At 40.8% G+C, this 25,411-nt stretch overlaps 1 protein-coding gene across 2 annotated transcripts in view; it reads left to right on the top strand.

The window, feature by feature from the left end:
- The window catches only part of TBXAS1 (thromboxane A synthase 1), a 252,187-nt gene that overhangs the window by 144,781 nt on the left and 81,995 nt on the right, over window positions 1–25,411 (top strand). For both annotated transcript variants that reach the window (XM_072652586.1, XM_072652585.1), the window contains one exon: window positions 5,625–5,930. In XM_072652586.1, the coding sequence (XP_072508687.1) occupies window positions 5,625–5,930 (306 nt within the window). The remainder of the gene's footprint in view (window positions 1–5,624; window positions 5,931–25,411) is intronic.

The raw sequence follows: 25,411 nt of genomic DNA, 5'->3' as shown, positions 1-25,411 counted from the left end.
TTTCCATCTGGGATCTGAATTTCCTTTCACAGCTTTAGCACATAGTAGGTGTTCAGTAAATATTTGTTGCTTTGAATTGCCTAAGAGCACAGAAGGACAACCTCATGGCTCAGTACTTTTGGGTAGTATAGGAAAGGACTTCCTCCTGGATGTTCCCACAGCTTAATGTCGAAATGCCTGCTTGTTTTTAAGGGCCTGATTACAGTAAGGAAACTGACTAAATAGGGCAAGAGGCTCTAAACATCTTTGTATTCAGCTGTACTTCCCTGGGATATAACTTGGGAAAGAGCTTTCTTAAAGCTTGGATGGCTCATGGGATTAATAATGAAAGGAAGTATGGTTTAATAGTTAGGGCATTGATGAAAAGTTAGAAATCAGAGGTCAGTGCTATGTGTGGGGGAGCCTTGAGGGAGCAACTTCAATCTCCTGTGCTCCAGGAAGGGAGCATTGGGTAGGGCAAAGGTACCAGGAATGAGGAGATGAGGAGGCTTTATTTACATGTGCTAAGAACATCTTTGGCCCCAGAGCTGAACTTAGAAGGCCTTGAAAATATGAGGGAATAGGGCTCACCAATTCCCTACCTCCTCCAGGTTTCCTCTAAAGGTAGAAACCACATCCCTTGCAAAGACTTGAAGGGAAGAAAATTCTCTCCTTTTTTATGCTCCTGATGGAAGAGGAGTTGAGAGGGAGGCCTTTCTCCCAACTCTGAGGGCTTCTATCAGTCCAAGTCTCCATCCTTCAGGTTGGAGACTCAGTCTACAAGTTCTATAACCATTGTACTGAATGGTTTCCTAGAGAAAAGGGGATGCTGACAATCCAATTACTGAGATTGCCTGGGGCTTCTCCTTTTATGAACTGGAGTACTGTTTCAAACAAGGAGCTAATCTGAGAAAAGCAAGAATGCGCTGCTACTTATTTTAAGGTAGAGCCATTCAAATACTCAGAAAACTTGGCTCAAAATTTCCTAAATGCAGTGCAGATGTTAAAAGGTAAATATTTTTTTTTTCCCAGAGTCATGGCCAGTGGGTGAATAAGACACCTATTTTTACTAGTGTGTATATTTAGGTTTATTTTTATGTCATGATTAAACCAAGAACCTTTCACATTCAGAGGCAGAAATCACAAAAATAATCTTCTTTCTACTGTGGGAATAAGTGGAAATAGCTAGCCCGACTCTCCCCTTCCAGCAGCAGTTGAAGGGCAAAAATCTGAGCCTCAGTAGTTATTAGTTTAGGTAAGTTTTGAGGTCAGGGGTTTTAACATTTTTTTATAACATGGAAACAGCCTGGTGTAGCCTGTGGGCCCCTTCTCCGAATAATGTTTTTAAATGCATAAGATAAAATACATAGGATTCCAAAGGAAGCCAATTATATTGAAATATAGTTACCCAAACATTTTAATGATAAGGTCATGAACCCCAGGTTAAGAACATTTTTTCTAGAAAGACCTAAGGGCCATTAAGGAATCTACAAAAGCTGAGGTGGGAGAGTGAGCAGCACCAAGAGCTTTGACTGCTAGAGGAAACAGGCCCAGCCTCAGCCACCTCCATCCCCAGGGGTTCCTCCAGACACTTTCTGTGACAGAGGCTCCTGCCTAATGCCCCCACCAGTCCCAAGCCAATGAGTTTAAAATAGATGCCTGAGAGCCTGGGGCAAGGGACAAGGCTAGGGCTGGTTCTATGAATCATGGATGGGATTTAAAGCTGGCTTCCAGGACTTCAGGCAAAAGAGATAGGTCCCTTTCCAAAGGGAAAGAGAGCGCACATCCACCACCTGTGAGCACCTTTCATCTGTTCGAGGCTTAGCTACTCTTTGAGGTTAGAAAGAGTGGAGTTGGACCCTTGTTCTTTCCTTCAGTTTCATCCAGTAAGCATTTAAGTAGCTTCTAGGTAGGAAAAGGACTGTGGCTTAGAGAATAGTGGACAAAAGGCCAGCCTCAGGATCTTGAAGACCTGCGTTCAAGGGCTACCTCTAATGCATGCTGACTCCTATGGCTCTGGATAAGTCAGTTAACATCTCCAAACCACAGACAACTGAGAAAAGGTATTTCAGAACTGTTACAAATCTGCCCTAGAGGAGGGGGTTTCCTCACCTGAGAAGTCCAATGAAATCACAAGCCCAGACCAAACAAAAAATATGTATAGCCCTGTGCTAGGTGCTGAAAATATAGCAAGGATGGAATAGTTTCTTCCCAAAAGAAGTCTACCTTCTACTGATGAAATGGAAAGGGGCGAGAGGGTAGATCATAGTGTCACAGCTTTAGAGATGGAAAAGATCTTAAAGATCATCTAGGCATCATTTTGTAGATAAGGAAACTGAGGCCCAGAAAGGGTCATTAAGGGAGTGGCAAAGTCAATATTCAAATCCAGTTCTTCTGACTTCCAAGGTTCACTTGGTTAATATCTTTAATCATTTAGACTGGACGGGGCCAGAACAGAATTTGGTGACCAATTGTCTATTCCACCCTCATTTTCTGTTTCCTCAGTTATCTCCTGAGTTATTGTTTTTCCTCTACAGCAACCATGATGAGGAAATGGCCCTCCCAGCATGTTTCACAAAGCAGCCAGTGTTTTAGAAGCTGTTTGTCTATCTGAGTACTTGTAGGCACAGGCGCAGATTACTTCACATCTGACAGGCCAAATGCAAGGCCAAGAGCCTCAATGGAAGCAAACAGGTTTCAGCTGGATGTGAGGCAGGGGAAGTCTAGTTCAGAAAACTCAAACACCAGAATGGATGAACAAGAGAGGCTGTGAACTCTTTCTACTCGGAGAGCTTCATCTATTCGTACTGTACAGTTTCACATTCAGTTCAATTATTCTAGCATTCTTTCTGTCCCTGTACACACAGGGTGATGCTATCACATATGGCTGGAACCAGTCCTAGAAAGATTTACAGTCCTAGAGAACACAGAAGTAAAGGAAGTCAAAGAGAAAAACACAGAAAAGGGTAGAAAGAGGGACAAAGAAACATAGATACTGAATATCTAGCTAGGTCGTAGCCCCAGGCATCCCTGACACTCAGTTGGTCTATACCTGCCGGTGGGGGAGGGGAAGAGGGATGAAGGGAGAATCTGGGAAGATATGTAAGAAAACCTCTGGAAAAGTTAAAATAGATAGAGGGACAGACAGTCTAAGCAAGAAAGACAGGCAGGGGGAGGACAGAGTAAAAACAGACACCAAGAAGGGGGTGGACATACAAAAACAGAGATAAGAACTAGAGAAAAGTCAATGGGACCCCAGAGTTAGCAGTGAAAGAGACAGAGAACTAGGCCTGTGAATAAAAACACCCTCCCTTCATTATGTCCCAGATAAGCACTTCTGTCTTATGTCAGAATCTGGCCAATTGCTTTGAGTTCATTGTGGGGAGCTGCCCCCATCTCCTGTAACTTTGTTGCTGTTCAATCATTTCAGTCATGTCTGCCTCCATGACCCCATTTTTTGGGGGTTTTCTTGGCAAAGATACTGAAGTAGTTTGCCATTTCTTCTCCAGCTCATTTTAAAGAGAGGAAACTGAGGCCAACAGACTTAAATGACTTGCCCCAGGTCCCTTCTGAGCTCAGGAAGATGAGTCTTCCTGACTCCAGACCTTGCACTCTATCCACTGTACCACCTAACTGCTCCTGTAACTTCATATCCCCTTACCAGGAGAGTGCTGGCATGCTTAACTTTGGGGGAGAAATATTTTTAGCACCCACTTTTAGGTTTAATCTGCATTATTAACATCTTCACCATCATTTTCTAAAGTCTAGAAATCAAAAAAACTATAAATCGACCCGATTTGTTGTTTGCTGATTTTCAAGGTGTACATAAACTGAAAAATTAACAACCAACTCCCCGATTTGAGCTGACTCCAGCGTACTCCCGCCCTTACCACCCATCACACCCCAAACTAGGTTCCCTGACCTTTCTGCTTAATTTGTTAATGTTTTAATATTTATAAATAGCCTGGATGTAGAGTTTTCTCTGAAACGGTGCACATGGATATCATCACACATGACATCCATGTGTACACACACATCTTGTATCCAGCTCTCCAACAGCTGCCTCTGCAGAAACCAAGACTAAAGCCAAGTCCCCTCCCCACCCCCAGTCTCACCCCCACCGTGGTCCTTTGACAGCTCCTTACCTTGAAAGGTCTTGGAGCAGCATGTCTGTTTCCCAGATCTTATCCCCAAAGAACTGGCCTTTGCCTCATACTTACAAAGAGCTCAAAGCAGCAAAAATGTTGGCCACAGACTCTGTGCTTAGCCCAGGGGCCTAGGGTAGGAAATGGCACTTTTCTCATAATAGCAGAATACCATAGGTAAAGCAGGGGAGGAGAGGAAAGAATGAGCAGTGATTCCTGGCATCTGGGAGTCTTGGGACAGAATAAACAGAGGGATGGGGGACTAGGAGAAAAGGAATTAGGGGGCCAAGGGAGCACTAGGGAAAGAGGAGCCAGCCTTGCTAGCAGAGAAGGGAAGGGTTACAGGAGAGAAAAGGAGAACTGGAGGGAAAAAAGGCCAAAAGAAAAGGTAGAAAGAAGGATCATTCTCAGAGGGAAGGACCCATGAAAGGCTCTGGCTTGCGTCAGGGAAAAACACAAAACGATACAGTAATAGTAGATGACCTCTTCCTCCTCCTCCTCCTCCTCCCTTTGCCCAGGGTCACACAGTTAGGAAATGTCTGAGGCCAGATTTGAACCCTGACTCTGTGACTGGTGCTCTATCCACCCTAGGTCCCCCGGACAGTAGATATCTAATGGCCAAAGCTAGGACAGCCTCTTGATTGATTATCTTTAGGAGGGTATCTAAAAGGGAAAGACTGGGAATAACCTCTGCATGAGCTGGATTCAGCCAGGCTTTACCATATAAGAAGGCATGGTGAATGAAACCCGAAATTCCTTTAAGGAGCTACCTGGCCCCTTCATTCCCTAGTGAGATAAGATTTAAATTACAAATATTCCTAAATGGGGTTAACCCATCGACTCACATTTCCTCATATTTAAGTAGAACTGACTGATAAAGAGGAGATGAGTAGTACCTAAAGGGGAGGGAAGGGCACCAGAGAAGGAGAAGTAGGCTCAGGAGAGGGAATTAGACACAGATAAAAACAAACTCCTTCCCATTCTTGGGTGGAGTGCCTGGGACCAGATCTATTAACCTTCAAATGCTGGCTGAGTTGGACAAATGGAACCTGGGAATAGAGGTAGTATAGGTAATCTGTGACAGAACATGGGTACAATTTAGTCAGAGCAACAGCTAGAATCTGGGTCTTCATTTATTTGATTGTCTTAAGGCAGCGTTCCCCTACACACTTCCCTTCTTTGGTCACTAAGAATCCCAAGGACAAGATGCTGAGTCTCCTTTCCCTTTAGAGGTAGCTCAGGCACCATATTCTGCATGAAGCCTTTCCTGATCCTTCAACTCCCAATCCTCTTCCTCTCTGTAGAAATTTGTATTTATGCATTTTACATCTGTGTTCTATATATTTTCATATGTAATTGTCTCCTCTTCATTGCAAGTGAGTATTTCATTCTTTATCCTGGAACCCCCATCAGTTATCACAGTTGCCTGGCATGTAATAGGGGTTTAAAAAATATTTGCCGATTGGATAAAAGTGTATCCTTTTCTCTTTTGGTTCCTAGAGACGAAGAGATTTTCTCCAGATATTCCTAGATGCCCGTGGCTCTCCTTCCTCTGTTGGTATGGAGTTTTTTGACACTGTCAGACAAAGCGCTCAGGATAGACAACCTCCGACCCAGCAAACTACATCCAATGTGCTACAAAGGGCCTTGACTATAGATGAAATAGTGGGACAAGCCTTCATCTTTCTAATTGCTGGGTATGAAACCATCACCAACACCCTCTCCTTTGTCACCTACCTGTTGGCTACCAACCCTGAGTGCCAGGAGAAGCTCCTGAGAGAGGTGGATAAATTCAGTGAGAAAAACGTGAGTGCAGATCTGATCCATTTGTTATACATGTGAAGCCCATTTGGGGTTTGGTGGGAGAGGGGTGGTTGATACAGTGACATTTTTGTTTTGATAAGCATAATGCTAGCAATGACATATGAATTAATATTTGGTAAGCACTTGGTAAAGCTGATAGATAGATAGATAGATAGATGATAGATAGGTAGATAAATAGATAGATGATAGATGTGTGTATATACACACACACGTATATACCCACACAGAGTTTATATGTATATACACACATTCATATTATATATATGTGCATATTTACACACACACTTGTTTTTAATCCTTAACCAGGATCCGACATGGAATAAGATCCAGGTAAAGGAGCACCACACTGAGTTGGGTTTGGGTTCTGACTCTGCCACTAATTTTCTGCATGCTTTTGAATCGCTGTTCTTCAGTCATTTTTCAGTCATTTCCAACTCTCCGTGACCCCAATGGGAATTTTCTTGGCAAAGATACTGGAGTGGTTTGCCATTTCCTTCTCCAGCTCATTTCTCCCTGAGGTAAACAGGGTTGAGTAACTTGCCCAGAGTCACAAGTTGGTAAGTGTCTGAGGCTGGATTTGAACTCATGAAGATGAATCTTCCTAATTCCAAACCCAGTGCTCCTCTGCACCACCTAGCTGGTCCTTGAGTTCCCAAAGTGTGGTCTGACCCTTTCAGGAGGCCCCGAGATTAAAACTACTTTTACAATAATTCTGAGACATTTTAATTTCTTAATACTAAAAGTACCTAACTTTCAACAAACCAACAAGCATTTAATATGCACCTACCACATGCCAAACACTGTGCTAGGTACTTGGGGATGCAAGTACAAAGAATGAAATAATCCCCATTTGCAATGGGCCTTCATTGTAACTATCAGTAGATATAATCAATAGATATAACCCACACAAACAAAAACTCTTTGGGGGTCCCTCAATAATTTTATAGAGTGTGAATGGGTTTTGAGACTGGAAAGTTTAAGAACTCCTTTCCTTCAGTATGTCACTTGTTCTTTTTGGCTCATAGTTTTTTTACGGGCCACAAGTGAAAGGGTTGTATTATAATCCCAAAGATCCTTACTTGTTCTAATGTTCTGTGATATATGATTGAAAAGCTTAGCATTGGAAGGAACCTTACAGGTGATCTCGTCCATCTTCCTACCCTTCTGGAATAGAACAGAGAATTTCAGAGCTGTATGAAGTCTTACAGATCTTTTAAGTCAGGGGTTCTTAATCTTTTTGTGTCATGGACCCTGACATTAATTTTTTTAAAAAAAAATATTCATAATTGAAGGAAATGCTAAATTTTAGTAAGAGGTTAGTGAAAGTATTTAATTTTTTTTTCCTATCCAAGTTCTTGAACTCTCTGAAATATAGTCATGGATCCTAGGTTAAAAACTCCTGATCTAATTAATATTTAATATTTTATAATACAATTAACAATTAATCCCTGAGTTCAAATCTGTTCTCAGAATTAACTAGCTATATGATCCTTGCAAGTCACCTAACCACTGTCTGCCTCAGTTTTCTCATCTGTAAAATAGGGATAATAACCACACCTCCTTCCTGAGATCTCCCAAGACCAAGGTTTTCCCAAGGATCAAATAAAATTCTATTTGTAAAGTGCTTAGCACAATGCCTCGTAGACATAACAAATGTACGTTAAGAGATGGCACATTTGTTAATGGTATATTATAAAAATGTGTTTGTTTCCTTTCCTTCCTAACCTCTCACTTCACAGATGAGGAAACTGAGTTAAATGACTTGTCCCAAAGCTGACAGATAATCAGCTAGCCTCTGCTTGAACACTTTTATTGACAAACATATAAAGCAGTTTGGGGACAGTTTTATTTTTTTTTAATTTTTAGCAAGAATTTTCTTGTATTTCCTTATTCTCCAGTATTTCAAGGATCAGTTCAGCCTACAGCCGTCTACCATTACGATGGTATTCAAAAATTTCTGTGATTCCAACAGTTCCACAGATTGAATGAAATCCAGCCTCTGGCTTTCTTCTAACCATTCATTCATTCATTCATTCATTCATTCATTCATTCATTCATTCATTCTAGTTCCATGTAGACTTGTTCTGTTTGGCCCCAGAGGGAAGGACTGGGAGCAATGGACAGAAGATGAAAAGAGGCTTGATTTCAGGAAAATCTTCCTGACATTTAGAGTTAAGCAAAAGTGAAATGGGATACCTTGTGAGGGAGCAGGTTCCCCTGCACTGGGACTTCAAGCAGAGACTGAATAGCCCACTTGTTGGGTATGTTGTAATGATTCCTTTTCAGTTCTGGGTTGGATGGCTGAGCTTCTTTCAAACTAAAATTCTATGATTCTGCCTCCTGCAACTACACTGAATAAACCAAATCCGTCTTCCACAATAACTTTCCATTTAGTATGATTCTTATCACATTAAGCAACTCCGTTTTCTTTTATCGTTGCTTGCATGATGTTGTTTATAGCTTCCTTACCCCTCTGGTCTTCCTCCTTTCGCCAAACTCCATGTCATCATCATTTCTCTTAGAATGCAATGCCTAATATTGGATATTTCAGATGTGTTCTAATCCCTGCGGAGCATAACAGTGCTTGGCCATTGATCTGGATACTGTACTACAATTGACAATCTAAGAGTCTTTTACTTTTGACCTGCCATATCTCAGTCTTGGCTTGTATTAAGGTTGAGGCCAATTCAAACCCTCAGAACTTTATCACAAGAAGTGCTGTCTTATACATGAGCAATTTACTTTTTAAAAATTTTACCATTTAAGGCAGAAGTTGGCATTTGTCCTTGTTAAATTGAAGCTTCCTACACTAAAGTCCACTCTGTTGCCTCAGCACCATGTGGAGGCAACCCTGAGTCCTCAGAGGCTATGCTAAGAAGACACAAATTCTGGAAGCCAACCGGGAAAAGTTTCAAGCATAAGGTCTGGAGATAGAACTTGTTTTGTTGTCTAAGGATCTAATCTAGCTAAATTTGGAGAGGTTCATCACCAGAAGGTTGACCAAAAAGTGGTGGGGTTTTTTTGGCCACAGTAACTGAAAGAATGACCTACCAAGACCTTAAAGGAATAGACATCAATGTACTATCACAGATCTTTGAGAGCATAGGTTCTTAATCTGGGGTCCATGAACTTGCTCTCCATATTGGTAAAGGTACTTCTATATAACTGGTGCTGTTTGTACTCCTAAGTATTTTACTGGGATGACTTTAAAAATATTATTCTGAGAGGAGGTCCATAGGCTTCACCAAATTGCCAAAGGGGCCCCATGACACAGCAAGGGTGAGAAAAAAAATACCTTGTTTTAATGTATTGAAGTAAACCTCATCTTTCTTGGTTTTAACCCAGTGTTCCAGCCTATTGATATCCCTTTTCATCTTAATTTTGTCATCTCTCATATTAGCTAGCTCTCTCAGATTTATGCCATCTATAATTCTGATAGGCACACCTACTATGTCTTTTTCCAAGTCACTGATAAAAACATTGTACAAGACAGGGTTGAAAAGTGCTGTAGTATGCTACCAGAGACTCCACTAAAGACTGACATAGACATATTAATGAACATGGTTTAGGTTGCAAACCCACTAAACAGCAATGTTATTCAATCCATCAATCAGGTACTTTGTGCCAGTCAATGTATGAAATTCCGGAGATATAAAGAAGGCAAAAACACAGCCTTCATGGCACTCATGTTATGAAGGGGGAGAAACATGTAAAAACAACTAGGTACTTGCAAGTTATAGACAGTGCAAGTGAGAGGGGATCTCAGAAGGAAGGTACCAGTAGTGTTAAGAGCAATCCAGGAAAGCCCTCCTGAAGAAGGTTGGATTTGAGCTGAGTACTAAAAGAAACCAAGGAACCCGAAAGGTGGACATGAGGAGTGAAAGCATTCTAGGCATGGGGGTGGGGGGCAACCAGTAAAAAAACCCTAGAAACATGGAGTCCAAGTCAGAGAGCCAAGTTCAAAGAACAGCAAGGAGGACAATCCACATTGAACCATCTTATTCACAAAGACAGCCTGGTATAGTGAAAGCACTTTAGAAAGCCCTACTTAAATGCTGCTTTGTGGGGTGGGGACAACCCAGATTCTTTTTTAAAAATTTTATTTGTTTTTCATTTTCAATAAGATTGAGTTCTAAATTTTCCCAACTGTCTTCTGTCCCTCCCTGACAGCTTACATTCTGATATAGGGTATACATGTACAATAATATTAAACATATTTCTACTTTGACAGCCTGGGTTCTTGAAGGCTATTCCAGTGGTATACAAGCTCTGGCCAGTTCTATCATGGTGGAAAGACTCCAAGTACAGCCCAGCAACAGACTGAGTCTGCTTTCTAAGAAATAGTTTGACTAAATATGAAAAGGCTCATCTCCAGTAGACTGACCACTTATTGATGAATATTTTGGCCACAGCAACCCATGAAATAAAGAAAAATACAAAATAGCACTCAGTCCTGGGTAGTCTCCTCTTTCTGCAGTCATGGTAGCAAAATAGTAGAAAAGGAAACCAAGGTACTGAGAATCACATAGTTTTAGATGATCTATGCACTTTAATTTAGTTGTTGGTACGCTATATGTGAAATGTTTATCCAATAACCAATGAGTGGACCTTCTACTCTATTAGGAATGGAATCACATCCGTCTTAACATTCATCCTATAAATGAAAGCAGAAGAAAGCAAAAATCCGCAGCTAAATAGAGGGATGACTCACAGGTTCTTTTTGGAGAGACAAATAATGTTGTTGGCAGAGTTGGTTTTAGAATGCTCCCAAAAGCAATTAAGAAACATTATTTCATAGGACATTTGGTCATCTCATTGCAGTGCTTAGGTTATGTATTAAAAAAAAAAATCACCAGCAATATAGCTGCTGTTTATGCAGTAACACCTGTTGCAGAGGATGAAGGGTAGAGAGATTTTTTTTTCAAATGTGTGTGATTTTTTTTATTTTGTTGTTTTTTTATATTTATCCACTTAATAGTACTTTATTTTTTCCAATTACATGTGAAGATAGTTTTCAGCATTTTGAGTTCAATTTTTTCTTTCTTTTTTTCTTTATTTTAAGTTTTCAACATTCATTTCCACAAAATTTTGAGTTCCAAATTTTCTCACCATCTCTCCCCTCCCCCCACCCCAAAATGCCTTGCATTCTGACTACCCCTTCCACCAATGTGCCCTCCCTTCTAACACCCCTCCCTTCCCTTATGCCCATCTTTTCTCTTGTCCTGTAGGGCAAGATAAATTTATATACCCCTTTACCTGTATTTCTTATTTCCCAGTTGTATGCAAAAACAATTCTCAACATTTGTTACTAAAACTTTGAGTTCTAAATTCTCTTCCTTCCTCCTTCCCCACCCATTCCCACTGAGAAGTTAAGCAATTCAATATAGGCTACATATGTGTAGTTTGCAAATGACTTCCATAATAGTCATGTTGTGTTAGACTAACTATATTTCCCTCCATCCTATCCTGCCCCCCATTTCTTCTAGTCTCTCTTTTGATTTTGTCCCTCCCCAAGAGTGTTTACTTCTAATTGCTCCCTTCTACCATTTGTCCTCCCTTCCATCATCCCCCCCACCCTGCTTATCCCCTTCTCCCCTACTTTCCTGTAGTGTAAGATAGGTTTTCATACGAAATTGAGTGTGCATGTTGTTCCTTCCTTGAGCCAAATGTGATAAGAGTAAGCTCCACTTTTCCCCTCTCACTTCCCCCCTTTTCCCCTCCATTGGAAAAGCTTTTTCTTGCCTCTTCTGTGAGAGATAATTTGCCCCATTCCATTTCTCCCTTTCTCCTCCCAATCTATTCCTTCCTCACCCCTTAATTTTATTTTTTTAGATATGATCCCTGCCTATTCAACTCACTCTGTGTTGTGGTGTGTGTGTGTGTGGGTAATCCCTCCAACTATCCAGATACTGAGAAAAGTTTCAAGAGTTACAAATATTATCTTTCCATGTAGGAATGTAAACAGTTCAACTTTATTAAGTCCCTTGTGATTTCTCTTTCCTGTTTACCTTATCATGCTTCTCTTGGTTTTTGTGTTTGAAAGTCAAATTTTTTTTCAGCTCTAGTCTTTTCATCAAGAATGTTTGAAAGTCCTCTATTTCATTGAATGACCATTTTTTTCCCCTGAAGTATTATACTCAGTTTTGCTGGGTAGGTGATTCTTGGTTTTAATCCTAGTTCTTTTGGCTTCTGGAATATCATATTCTAATCCCTTCAATCCCCTTCATGTAGAAGCTGCTAGATCTTGTGTTATCCTGATGTTATTTCCACAACACTCAAATTGTTTCTTTCCAGCTGCTTGCAATATTTTCTCCTTGACTTGGGAACTCTGGAATTTGGCTACAATGTTCCTAGGAGTTTCTCTTTTTGATCTCTTTCAGGAAGTGATCAGTGGATTCTTTCAATATTTATTTTGCCCTCTGGTTCTAGCATATCAGGACAGTTTTCCTTGATAATTTCATGAAAGATGATGTCTAGGTCCTTTTTTTGATCATGGCTTTCAGGTAGTCCCATAATTTTTAAAATGTCTCTCCTGGATCTATTTTCCAGGTCAGTTGTTTTTCCAATGAGATATTTCACATTATCTTCCATTTTTTCATTCTTTTGGTTTTGTTTTGTAATTTCTTGGTTCCTCATAAAGTCATTAGCTTCCATCTGTTCTATTCTAACTTTTAAAGAACTATATTATTCAGTGAGTTTTTGAACCTCCTTTTCCATTTGGCTAATTCTGCTTTTTAAAGCATTCTTCTCCTCACTGACTTTTTGGACCTCTTTTGCCCATTGAGTTAGCCTATTTTTAAAGGTGTTATTTTCTTCAGCATTTTTGGGGTCTCCTTTAACAAGCTGTTGACTCGCTTTTCATGATTTTCTTGTATCACTCTCATTTCTCTTCCCAATTTTTCCTCCACCTCTCTTACTTGATTTTCAAAATCTTTTTTGAGCTCTTCCATGACCTGGGACCATTGCATATTTATTTTGGAGGTTTTGAATGCAGAAGCCTTTTATGTCATCCCTTGGTGGTAAACATTGTTCTCCCTCATTTGAAAGGATGGGAGAGAATACCTGTTCACCAAGAAAGTAACCTTCTATAGTCTTATTTTTTTTTCCATTTTTTGGGCATTTTCCCAACCAGTTACTTGTTACTTGTGTCACACCATGTTCCCCTAGTAGGGTGAGGAATTTTCCCTACTTTTTCTTATTTCCAAAAACATTTTCAAAGTCTTTTTTGTTATTGTTGACATTTTACACATTGTGTCTTATTCTGAACTCCCTGATGACATTCTGATAGTTTCACACTTTCCTTTTATGTTATTGTTTAGTCATTTTTCAGTCATGTCTGACTTTTTGTGAACTTTTGGGGGATTTTCCTGGCAAAGATACAGGAGTGGTTTGTCATTTCCTTCTCTAACTCATTTTACAGATGAGGAAACAGAGGCAAGAAGGGTTAAGTGACTTGCCCAGGGTCATACAGTAAGTGTCTGAGGCTGGATTTGAACTCAAGAAAAAGAGCTGTCTTGACTCTAGGCCCAGCACTCTATCTACCACACCACCTCGCTGCCCTATCCTGTTATAGTCTTCTTTATTTATGCACCCTTCCTTCCATCTTCTGCACATATGCTTTTTTTTTTTTTAATTTTTTAGAGGCAGCCAGGTTAAGTGAGAGGGTCACACAGATAGTAAATGTCTAAGGCTAGATTTGAACACAGGTCTTCCTAACTCCAGGATCTACATATCCTTTTAAAAGGTCTAGTCAGAGAGCTACCTGTGTCATCACACTGGTTTCCCTAGATGCCTCTCTCTTTTTTTCCTCTAGGTGATTTGCCTCTTTCTTTAACACCTCCAATCTCTTTTAAGTCATTATTTCCATTTGTTTTTAGCCATCAAATAATTTTTTGTTTTTTTCTGAACATTTTAAAACTAACATCTAGTATAAAAGTTTTATAATATCTAAAATTCCTTTGCCTTGCTCCTATGAACTCCAAAACAGTCACTTTTCCTGCAATTTCTGTCACCACCAACTAATTCTTTCTTATTGGTCAGCATTAATCCCCAGAATAGTAGTTCTTTACGTTGCTTTCTCTACTATGAGGGACGAAATTATCAGCAAGGTAAGTAAAGAATTTGAAGTTCTCTTCTTTAATAAAATTCTGTTTCCCATCCACATATAGTTGAAGTCCTTATCACTTCTGTATCTGCCATTGTGAAAGTTACTGTGTTATTGGTACCGACGCATCATCAGTATCTACTTTCTAGCCAGGTAGAATACAGTATGTTCTCATATATCTGTTTCTTTCTCATTTTTCCTCAGTCAAATGCATTCTGCATGAGATTCATGGATTTCCATAAAGGTAGATGCCTTCTTTACAATGGTACTTATGCCCCTGTTTTTTCTGAAAAATAGATTCCTTCCAGCTGCCATAATCTAGCCATGAGGCCTATTTCTCCAAGTTTTATTAACGCTTAAGAGACTATGTTTATATTCTTATGTTTAAATTACAAGCTTATTTTGTCACCCATACTCGGTCATTGGTATGTTTCCTTACACACTTCTACCTGGGAGAATCCCTAGCTTCCCTCAAAACACAGCTTTTTTCCACCTCTTATGTGCCAGGCCATTGCCAATTTGCCTTTTTACCAATGCCTTCTTCCCTCTTGAAAGTTCTTTCTTTTTTTTTTAGTTTTTAAAAATGTATCTAGTATTTTTTCCCCAGTTACAAGTAAAAACAATTTTTAACAGTCATTTTTAAAACTTTGAGTTGCAAATTCTTTCCTTTCTTCCCTCCTTCTCCCCCCCCCCATTGAGAAGGCAAGCAATTTAATATAAGTTATACATGTGTAGTCATGCAAAACATTTCCATAACGGTCATGTTGTGAAAAAAAACATGGACCAAAAACAAAAAAGACCATTCAAGAAAAATAAAGGGAAAAAAGTATGCTTCAATCTATATTCAGACACCATCAGTTCTTTTTCTGGGGATGGATAGCAATTTTGAAATTACTTTCTATATCCGTTCATATCCCTCCTGATCTCCTTGAAGGCAGGGACAATTTTTTTTGTCTTGTTCCTAGCAATGAGACCTGTATGTGATAGGGATTAAATAAACATTTGTTTAATTGAATTGAATAAACATTTGAGGCCCTAAGTAGCTTGCCTAACCTGTTTTCTTTATATTTTAGCTCAGAATCAACTGACGTCTCACTTTGTGTTATTTCCTCCTACTTGATGGATCAATCCACAAACATTTATTTATTACCTGCCATGTATAAGACACTGGGTGAGGTGATAAGAATTCAAAGACAAAAGTGAAAAAAAATCCCTCTCCTCAAGGAACTTATATTCTATCAGGGGATATAAAATATATGGAGGCAGCTAGGTGGTTCAGTGGATAGAGCACCAGTGCAGGAGTCAGGAGGACCTGAGTTCAAATCTCACCTCAGACACTTGACACTCACTAGCTGTGTGACCTTGGACAAGTCACTTAACCCCAATTGCCTCATCCTGGTTCATCTCCACTCATCCTGATGAAGGTGGCTCTGGAGAAGAAGTGAGGCTGGTGACCTGCACAGCCCTCACTCACTCAAAACAAAGTCAAATGCAAGTCATGTCATTATTTCTCTGATGGCATGATCTTCTTTGGCAAGGAAGGACAAACACACACACAAAATGCGAATGATTATATAAAAATGAGTACAAGGTGAAAGGTGAGGTTGGAGGCAGAGGGTGGCACTAGACTCTGGAGGGACACAAGAAAAGGTTTTCATTTGGAAGAGGGCATTTGAGCTGAGCTTTGAAGCAAAATATTCTAAAAGATAGAGGCAAGGAAGGAATGCATAAGTCATTCTAGGCATGAGGGACAGATAGCCTTTGCCTCTAAAGTCATGGAGATGGAGTGTCTTATGTTCCCCACCCCACACTACCCTCCACCCCAGTTTTCTAGCTTTCTGTTGTGTGGTCTTCCCCCATTAGATTATAAGCTTCCTGAGGGCAGAGACTGTCTTTTGCCTGGCACATAGGAGGCACTTAATAAATGTTTATTGATTTGAATGTTAGAAATAGCAAGAAACCAAAAAGTAGACAAAGGGAAGTGATGTTCAATTAGATTGGAGCCAGCTTGTGATGGACTTTAAATACCAGAAAAGTTTGTATTTGATCTTAAAGGTAATAAGAAACCATGGGAGCTTATTGGGCAAGGGAGTGACATGGTCTGATTTGTACCCTAGGAAAATTATTTTGGCAACTGGGTAAAGCATGGCTTAGAGAGAGGAGAGATTGGAAGCAGGAAAACCAGTTAGGGTCTCCTATGAGAGTTCAGGTGAGAAGTGATGAGGGACTGAGCTAGCCTGAATGGAACAAAAGGGGATGTAAGGATGCTAGACATGTTGTGGACATACCGACTTGTCAATGGAATGGATGTATGGGATGAAGGAGAGTGAGGAGCCCAGCTTTAAAATTGTATTGGGTCTTTTCTCCCCTTCCCCCTTAAAAGCCAATGTAAAACAATTGTAACCAAGTCATTCTCCCATTCATTCATTCATTTAGCAAAGATTTACCGAAAACCTAAAATGTCCTGGATACAGTACTAGTGTTGTAATCTACATGCAGAAAGCAGACCTCTCGGTAGTTCTCTCTACACTTTCTCTAAGCATGTGCAGACACAGCAACATGAGAGAAAGAAACAAATAACAGCTTCAAAGAAGTAATTAGGGATTGGAACTAGTTCTGCTGCTCTGGTTGTAAAATAGGAAAATGTGTCTCATCATTCATAAAACCCTTAAAATGTTGGCATTTCAGACTGCTAGCTAAATTTGGGTTTGAGAGATAAAAGAAGAAAAACACTGACTTCTTCCATCCGTGTAAGCTGACCTCCCCCATTGCTCGGTTACTTTATTCTGAAATTATTGACTTTTGATCTGGCTAAACTCTACTCATTTCTTTTCACTGGGGCTCGATGTGCCCAGTCAAAATTTATGGTCCATTTTCCTTCAGCTTAATTGTTATTATAAATCTGCCCTACAGAGTGCGGTTGTAAATTAATCACAAACTCATTTGGACTGATACACAGTCTCTCCTTTAGAATAATTTGACCACAAGGTATGCATTTTGAGAAAAGCCACATTTTTAAAACTTTAAAAACTAATTCTTGGCAGCAGTTACAGCATAGTAGAAAGAACCCTGGATTTGTGATCAAGAGGCCTGGGTTCTAGTCCGGAGTCTCCTCTTTATTAGTACATAACTACAGGCAAGACAGTTCCCTTTTCTGAGTCTCAGTTTCCTCACTTGTAAGATAAGGATAATACATTATCGACATCAGAGAATTCTTGAGCATATCACCTGCAATAACATTTATTGTCGATTTTTTTGTAAACCACAAAGCACTTTAAAATGTAAGTTATTGTTATTTATTATTATGGTTCTTGGCAAATTGTCTTACAGCTCATGTGGGTGCATAATTAAAATTTGACCGGCCCTTCCTCTTCCTCCTGTTAAAGAAGGGCATTCTGATCTGCTTAGCTCAGTCGATTTAGAATCTTGTAAGGGGACCGAAGTTGCAGATGTTTTTCCTGTATGGGTCAGTGGGTTTCTCGCAGACAGTGGATTCCATAATCCCGATAGCATTTTAAGTCCCAGCAAGCCATCTTATAAATATATGCCTTAAGTTACAGGGAAGATATAAGAAAAAAAGTGGATGTCTAAGCACAAATCCATCCCTGTTACTGGCAAAAAAAAATCCACAGTCCAGACCCTGCTGATAGTAGGTCATTCGTGGCATCTGTCTATATGAAGTAAGTATTATCTGACTTTAAAAGAAATGATGAACAACCAAGTCCCCAGAGGGCATGTGTATCTCCAGTTCCAGATGTGGGAAAAGGAGCACGGTCTTCCCGGGTTCTACGACTTTGACTAAAGCCTTCTCATGTAGAAGAGTGGGAAGAGACTTTAGTTGGGACACTCTTGTTGGTGCAAGCAGATATCAGTGGCTGGGGATGCAGGATTCGAAGTTTGAGGACTAAGGACACCAGAGGAGAGACAATAGCAGGGTCTGAAGGAAAAGGCAAGGTCCGTGGTAGAGGTTGGAAATCGGTGTTAAAGGGAGAAATGGAGGCAAGATCACTTGGCTCCCAAGTCCAGTGAGGCTAGTCCGAGGCAAAGCCCCAGGGCGTAGGAATCAAGGCTCAAGGGCCCCCCAAGTGACTGGGCAAGGAGCATCTCCATCTACATTGTTTAGTATTCTCCGGGTACTCGTGCATTGGAAATCTCAGCTGTGCGTGGGAGCCCCGCCTTCCTGCTTTCCTGCATTCCCTTTCAGCTGGAGAGCTCCCGCTGCTGATGCGGCTGCTGTCCTCATTGTTCTCCATGGCAACCATGGAATCAAAGCCAGCATCAACACCTGGGAGCACAGACCAACCTGGAACTGGGTTGATGGAGGTAGCCACGAGGCTCCTGAGCCTCCAGCGCCTACGACTTAAGTGTTAACGGGCCCTGAGAGAGGGGACACTTTGTGGGAGTGAAAAGAGGGCAAATTAGGCACCAGAAGCCCCGAGTTCAAGTCCTAGCACAACTAGCGACGCGACTCTAAGCAAATTAATCCTGCAATCTGCCCGTGGGACTGGACTTAATGCTTCTTCTGAGTTTTATAGTTAAAAAGAATTACATTATACGACAGCACAACGTGAAGCCGCTTAATACAGCAGAAATAGTACTCACTCCGGAGACTCGTGACCTGGTTTCAAATTCTGCCTCTGATGTGATGACCTCACGCGGTCACAATCTCTCTCAGCCTCGGGTTTCTTCATCTATAAAATGATGGAACTGGTCGACAATGGCCTCTGAGGTTCCTCCCTTCTCTTAATCTACCACCCTATGTCAAAGGGAGGAAATAAACAAAGAATTACAGTCCTGGCACTGGATGGGCTTCCGACCTGCCCCAGCTAGGTGATAAGTCACTGCCTCACTTTCTCCAGATGTAAATTGGGGATAACAACAGCACCTATCTCCCTGGATCAAATTAGATAATGTCTATAAAGTCCTTTACAAATTTTAAAGTGGTATAAAATGCTGGCTATTATATTATTCACATTAAAAAAGTGTTAGCAAACAACCCATTTAAGTGCCACTTTAGCTGCCCTACCTCCCTTCTCTCCCTCCCTCTCCATCCTTTCCTTCCTTCATCCTCTTTCTTCACTCACATACACACAATTTCAATCCCTCTATCTCTTGACTCCTTCTGTTGCTTACAAACATACCAAAGTCCCCCCCTTTAAAAAAATCTCTCATTTAACCCTACCTTCCCCTCTAACTAGCATCCTAAATTGCTTCTCCCTTCCACAGCTACACTCCCAGAATAAAAGCCCTATAACCTTGTCTCCACTTCCTCTCCTCTCACCCATGTGTTAGTCCCTTGCTGTAAGTTTCCAACCTCATCAATCAATTGGAATTGCTCTCTCCAAAGTTAATAGATGATCTCATAATTGCCAAATTCAGTGGCCTTTTCTCAATTTTCTTTCTCCTTGACCTCTCTGCCACTTTTAACAGTTATGACCATTCTCTCTTCCTGCATGCCTTCTCTTCTCTGGTTTATCAGGATTTTACCTTGGTTTTCCTATTTATCTGATTGCTTCTTCTTAGTCTCTTTTGCTAGACCTTCAGCTAAATCTTAAACTGTCTTCCTTCCCCCTCCCCCTCCTTCCCCTCCTCTTTGCCCCTCCTCCTTCTCCTCCTTCCCCCTCCCACTCTCCTCCTTCCCTCCTTCCTTCCCCCCTCCCCCTCCCAGCATGTCCATCCTTTTCTATCCACTAACGCAACTAGCTGTTGGCCTTTCTCACCTCTCACCTGTACTATTTCAGTCACCTCCTGCCAAGTTTTCCTGCTTCCTTCTCTCCCCTCTTTAGTCCACACACAGCTGCCAAAGTGATATTCCTAAAGCACAGATCTGTCCATGTCATTCCCCTGCTTTGTAAGCTTCCATGCCCTCTACGGTAAACTCCAGACTCCTCTGTTGTTTAGCATTTAAAGCACTTCATCTGACTTCAACTTCACCTTCTAAGCTTACGGTACGCTACTCCCGTTTGCACACTCTTTGGTCTAACCAAACCAATCTCCTTGATGATCCTCACTCACAACATTCCATTTCCCATTCTGTCATCCATCCCTGGACCTTTGCACTAATCGTCACCCTCCTGCCTCCCACCCCCATCCTCAGATGCACTCTCCCCTCAACTAATTCTCTTAGAATTAATCACTCTTGTTTCAAAGTTCTGCATCAGGCCTTCCCACACCCCCATTCCCTTGAATTTACTTTATGTAGATTTGTATCTATTCATATATATATATATATACATATATATACATATATATGTATATATGTATATATACATATGTATATATATATATATACACACACATATATATGTGTATATATATGTTGTTCCCTCATTAAATTCAAGTTACTTCAGGGCAGGGAAGGTTTCATTTTGCAAGGCACCTAAACTGGTGCCTCGAAAATCCTAAGCACTTAATCAATGCTTGATTGAACCAGTTAAAGGAAGAGACTGTGGAATCACTTTACTGATTGCAAGTGTTTCATTTGTCCATGTATACCAGCTTCATTCCACTGTGTCTATTTCTCCAGCACATGCCAGATTGCTGGGGTGGCCTGGATGCACACAAGACAAGGAGATTATGATGACATGTCTACAAATAGGAAGCAGGTTGACTTTATAGGTAGAGTTCTTCTAAGGAAGACCTGTGTTCTAAACTTGCTTATACTTATTAGTTGCATGACCATTGGTAAGTCACTTAACCTAAATCTCAGTTATTCCAAATTATAAAATGGAAATACCAATATTTCTACTATCCATATTACAGTGTTTTTGTGATGCTTGTACAAAATATGTAAGGGCTTTCTAAACATCAAAACACCATATAAATGTCAGCTACTATTATTCTGGGGCTGCCAGAGCCTCTCATAATATTAGAATTTGGTCTGGGGACATTTCCTATATACCCACTGACATAGATACTTTAGCCATGTGGCTCCCCTTTGACCTATGCCCCATCTAGCATGTGGTCTTTGGTTTTTCCATTATATTCTGCCCTTGGGGAGGAATGCCAACCTACTGTGATCAGTATTGAATGACTCCCAGGGGGCCTTTTTTCATTAGCTGTATGACCAGTGTTTGAAAGATAATCTGTACTATCTATACTTTTAGAGAACGCTGAGGGGAGAGCAGAAAAAGTCAGAGTCCCTCATAACTTAGCCTGGTATCAGGGCAATGTAACAGGCCAACACCCTTTGTGGAGATATCTGACCATAGCCATAACCTGGTTCATCCATCTTTGGTATTGAACCACAGCCAGTTAAGGTCAGGACCAAGAAGTTTAAGCTATCTGCTAAGTGGGGGCAGCACTCAACCCTTATGTTGGAGATTGTGGTCTGCAACCTCTACTGGAAGCCAAGGCCAGCACAAGTCTCCACTGGGTATGAGGAACCACAGTGCCTGGTTCTCCTAGGCTCTGATACTGCAGAAGAAGAGATTGTTCTACCACTCCCCCAAGGGAGGGGGAACGGCCATTTCCTTCCTTAGGCCCCTTGGCTAAAGTCATCACATATCCCAGATCTGACAGGGCAGGACAGAGTAATCCTCATTTTCAACCCTTTCCCTTTGCATGGTAATATCTGCTTCCAGAGATAATGAGTTCCCTTCACTGGAGCTGTTCAAGAGGATATTGGATGACCACTTATATGTTAAGATTATTAAAGACAGGATTCGTGATTTGGGTTGGCCTAGGTGACCTCTAAATTTCTTTCTGACTCTCAGTTCTGTAGCAATAACTCCCCATGCATATAGAACTTTAAAGTTCATGAAATGCTTTCTTAACCTTGTAAGATGGCTAATATGGGTATTGTCACCTCCATTTTATCATATTTGTATTATTTATAGCTGACTTTTATATTGTGCTTTAAGGTTTGCAAAACACTTTATGTATCTTATCACATTTGATCCTCACCACAACCCTGGGAAGTAGGTGGTATTATTATCCCTATTTTACAGCCAAAGAAACTGAAGCTAACAAGATTAAGAGACTAGACCAACTTAGAATAACCAGGTAAAGTTTGAGGCAGGATGATCTTCCTGACTCCTAGTCTAGCACCGTATCCATTTTTCCATCCATATCCTCATCATCAATATAAAGCAGCTATAAAAAAAAAAAATGAACACTTCCACACAGAGAAGAGAATTAATATGCTTTCTTAGAGCACACGACAAGCTGCTCAAAAACTTATAGAAATACTTTTCAAATAAGCAGGCATCACCTCACCAAGCAATAGTAATGGCTGATCTAGTTACCTTCATCCAGTGGTACATACGGTAGGTACCTACTCCATGCTTACCTCCGAAGGAGCCTATGAAATGACTAAAATCCAAGAGCAGAATCCAAAGACCTTCCCTGGGTGACACCCACCTGAAGTCAAATACCTCCACCAAGAAATGCCAAACAAAGAAGGAGTTGCCTACCCTTCCTGAATATATCAGCCTCAGCATCATTCTCCCTGAGCATCCCGAGAAGAGGTCCTAGATCATAATAGCTAATGATTGCCAGTATTTTCAGAGAGATTTAAGGTTTGCAAAGTGCTTTAATATTCTGCCTTATTAATGTGCTATATTATTCCATTTGATCCGAGTGGAAGATATGAGTTGATGGAAAGAACACAGACATGAGAGGCAGATGATCTAGACTGTGAGTCAGTCAACAAACATTTATTAAGCACCTACTGTGCTAAGCACTGGGGATACAAAGAAAGGTTTAAGACTATCCCTACCTTCAAGGAGCTCACATGGAATGAGGGTAGATGACACACAAAGAGAAACTGAAAAGAGGAGTGAGAGAGATTATCCAACATGGGGTGAAGGAGCCATGACGAGGTCATCAAGTTGGTGTGGAAAACTACCTTGAGAGGTATAAGTTTCCAAGCTGCTTTCATCTTTCAGAACAATGAGTTTCTGGACATGGTGTTATCTAGGAAATTAACCAGGTGGGAAATGATGACAATTCTCTGGGAGACATCCTTAAATAATGGAGAATTTGAGAGGAGCTTTCCAATGTTCATCCTCCACCCTGTCCAATGAAAGGGAGGGAAGGCCCTGAGCAAGTCACTTAACCCTGTTTACCTCAGTTTCCTCATCTGTAAAATGATCTGGAGAAGAAAATGGCAAACCACTCTGGTATCTCTGATGAGAAAACCCCAAAATGGAGTCACTGAGAGTTAGATGTGACTAAACAACTGAACAATAAGAAAAAGGACTCCAAGGTTAGTGGGTGCAAAGAGGTGTTAATTTCTCCATTGATTTCATCTTGCAGAATGATAAGATCCTGGAGATGATAGAATCCTGGAAAGTAGACCTAGAATGGTAGACCTAGAGTCAAATGTGGCTCTGACACTTATTAGTTCTGTGACCATGGCCAACCCACTTAACCCTTCCAAGCCTCAGTTTCCTCATCTGTAAAATGGGCATAATAACACCTTCAGTATCTATCTCATGGGGCTGTTGAGAAGATGAAAAGAAATCAAAGGACCATAGATTCAGACCTGGAAGGTGTCCTTAGAGGTCCTGCCTGAGTCATGCAGATCTATTTGTTGAAATGGAGAGACTAATGATGGCAATTCAGAGCCAGATCTTTGCCAGCAGCAACTACAGAAGGAGCCCAGAGTGAGTGATCAAGGCAGATTATGCAAGGAGTCAGGGGAAGCAGTGCAACATATCACTCTGGGCTGTAAAAAATTAGTACTTACCAAATACCGGTGGCCAAAATTACCCATCAGAAGTTCACTGTCTTTCATGAACTGCCAGATTCCAAATTCACACGCAGACCTCAAAACACCCTGGAGAACTCAGCCAATAAACTGTACTGGAACTAAACCATTATCAGAAACTAAAAGGCTGCCCGTAATCAGTCAGTCATAACAATGATTAATAAAAACATAACCAAAACCCTTCCAAACAAAAAGGTTTTCAAAGTATAGAGACCTCACTAAAGAGGTCAAAATCATGTGGGGACAGAATGAAGTCCATATCACCTCTAATATCCTCTCTACTACTGGAGTTAGGTCAAAGATGCTGTCAGTGAACCTGCAGAGGTTAGCCTAATACTTTAATTCAACTAGAATAAATGGTTATTTTATCTAACTGGGTAATAATTTGGAAGGGGCAACTAGGTGGCACAGTGGACAGAGCTCCAGGATCATCTTCCTGAGTTCAAATCTGGCCTCAGACATTTAACTAGCTGTGTGACCCTGGGCAAGTCACTTAACTCTGTTTGCTTCAGTTTCCTCATGTGTCAAATGAGCTGGAGAAAGAAATGGCAAACCACTCTGGTATCTTTGATAAGAAATCTCCAAATGGGGTCATGAAGAGTCAGGACTGAAATGACTAAACAACAACAAATTGTAGAACATTAACTGTAAAGGCATAATAGCAAGATATGAACTTGTCCCAAGACATAATAGAGAGAGAATTGACCTCTGAGTCATAAAAACCTGGGTTCCAGATCTCTCTCTAATCCATACTGACTGTGTGACTTTCTCTAAGTCACTTAACCTTTAAGAGCTCTATTCCTGAGGTATTGAAAACACTGGGTCTGGCCCACAGCACAAGAGATTAAAAAGTAATTGGGAAACATTTAACAACACAAATAAAAGTACAACAGAACATAGATAATGTTCATATGTGGTTTTTGAAGTCAATATGCAGCCCACAGCAACCCTTATGTACAGGGCAGTGTTATTATTGTTCACTTTTCAGTTGTGTCTCACTCTTCATGACCCCAGATAGGATTTTCTTGGCAAGGATTCTAGAGTCATTTGCCATTTCCTTCTCCAGCTCATTTTACAGATGAGAAAACTGAGGCAAACAGGGTGAAGTGACTTGCCCAAGATCACACAGCTAGTAAGTGTCTGAGGCTGGATTTGAACTCAAAGAGATGAATCTTCCTGACTCCAGGCATGGTGTTCTATCCATTGGGCCACCTAGCTTCCCACAGTTTAGTTGACCTGGTTTCTACTTGACTTTGACATCATCTAGGCAACTCTCTAAGACTATAGCTGCAGAGTAGGTACACTGCATTGGTAGAAGAAGCTTCCTCAAAGGGATTTCCCTAAACCAATGACATCACAAATCTAGTCAATAAAGAAAGCAATAGTTCTGATGCTTAGCATCTTTAAAGTTTATAAAGCCCTTTCTTATCTCAGTTTCCTCCTCTATAAACGAAGGTGCTGGAATAGATGGCCTGTAAGGGCCCTTCTGGATCTTCGTCTATGATCTTCACAATCCTGTGAGGTAGAGACTACAGGTATCCTTGTCCCCATTTTACAGATGAGGAAGCAGAGGCTCAGATAATTTAGTCATACAGCTAATAAGTGTCAAAGCCAGTACTGTCACACCTTTCACACTGATCTAAGACT

Source organism: Notamacropus eugenii, chromosome 3 (assembly GCF_028372415.1).
Source record: "Notamacropus eugenii isolate mMacEug1 chromosome 3, mMacEug1.pri_v2, whole genome shotgun sequence".
In the NCBI taxonomy this organism is placed as follows: domain Eukaryota; kingdom Metazoa; phylum Chordata; class Mammalia; order Diprotodontia; family Macropodidae; genus Notamacropus; species Notamacropus eugenii.
This window is presented reverse-complemented; position numbering and strand designations above follow the sequence as displayed.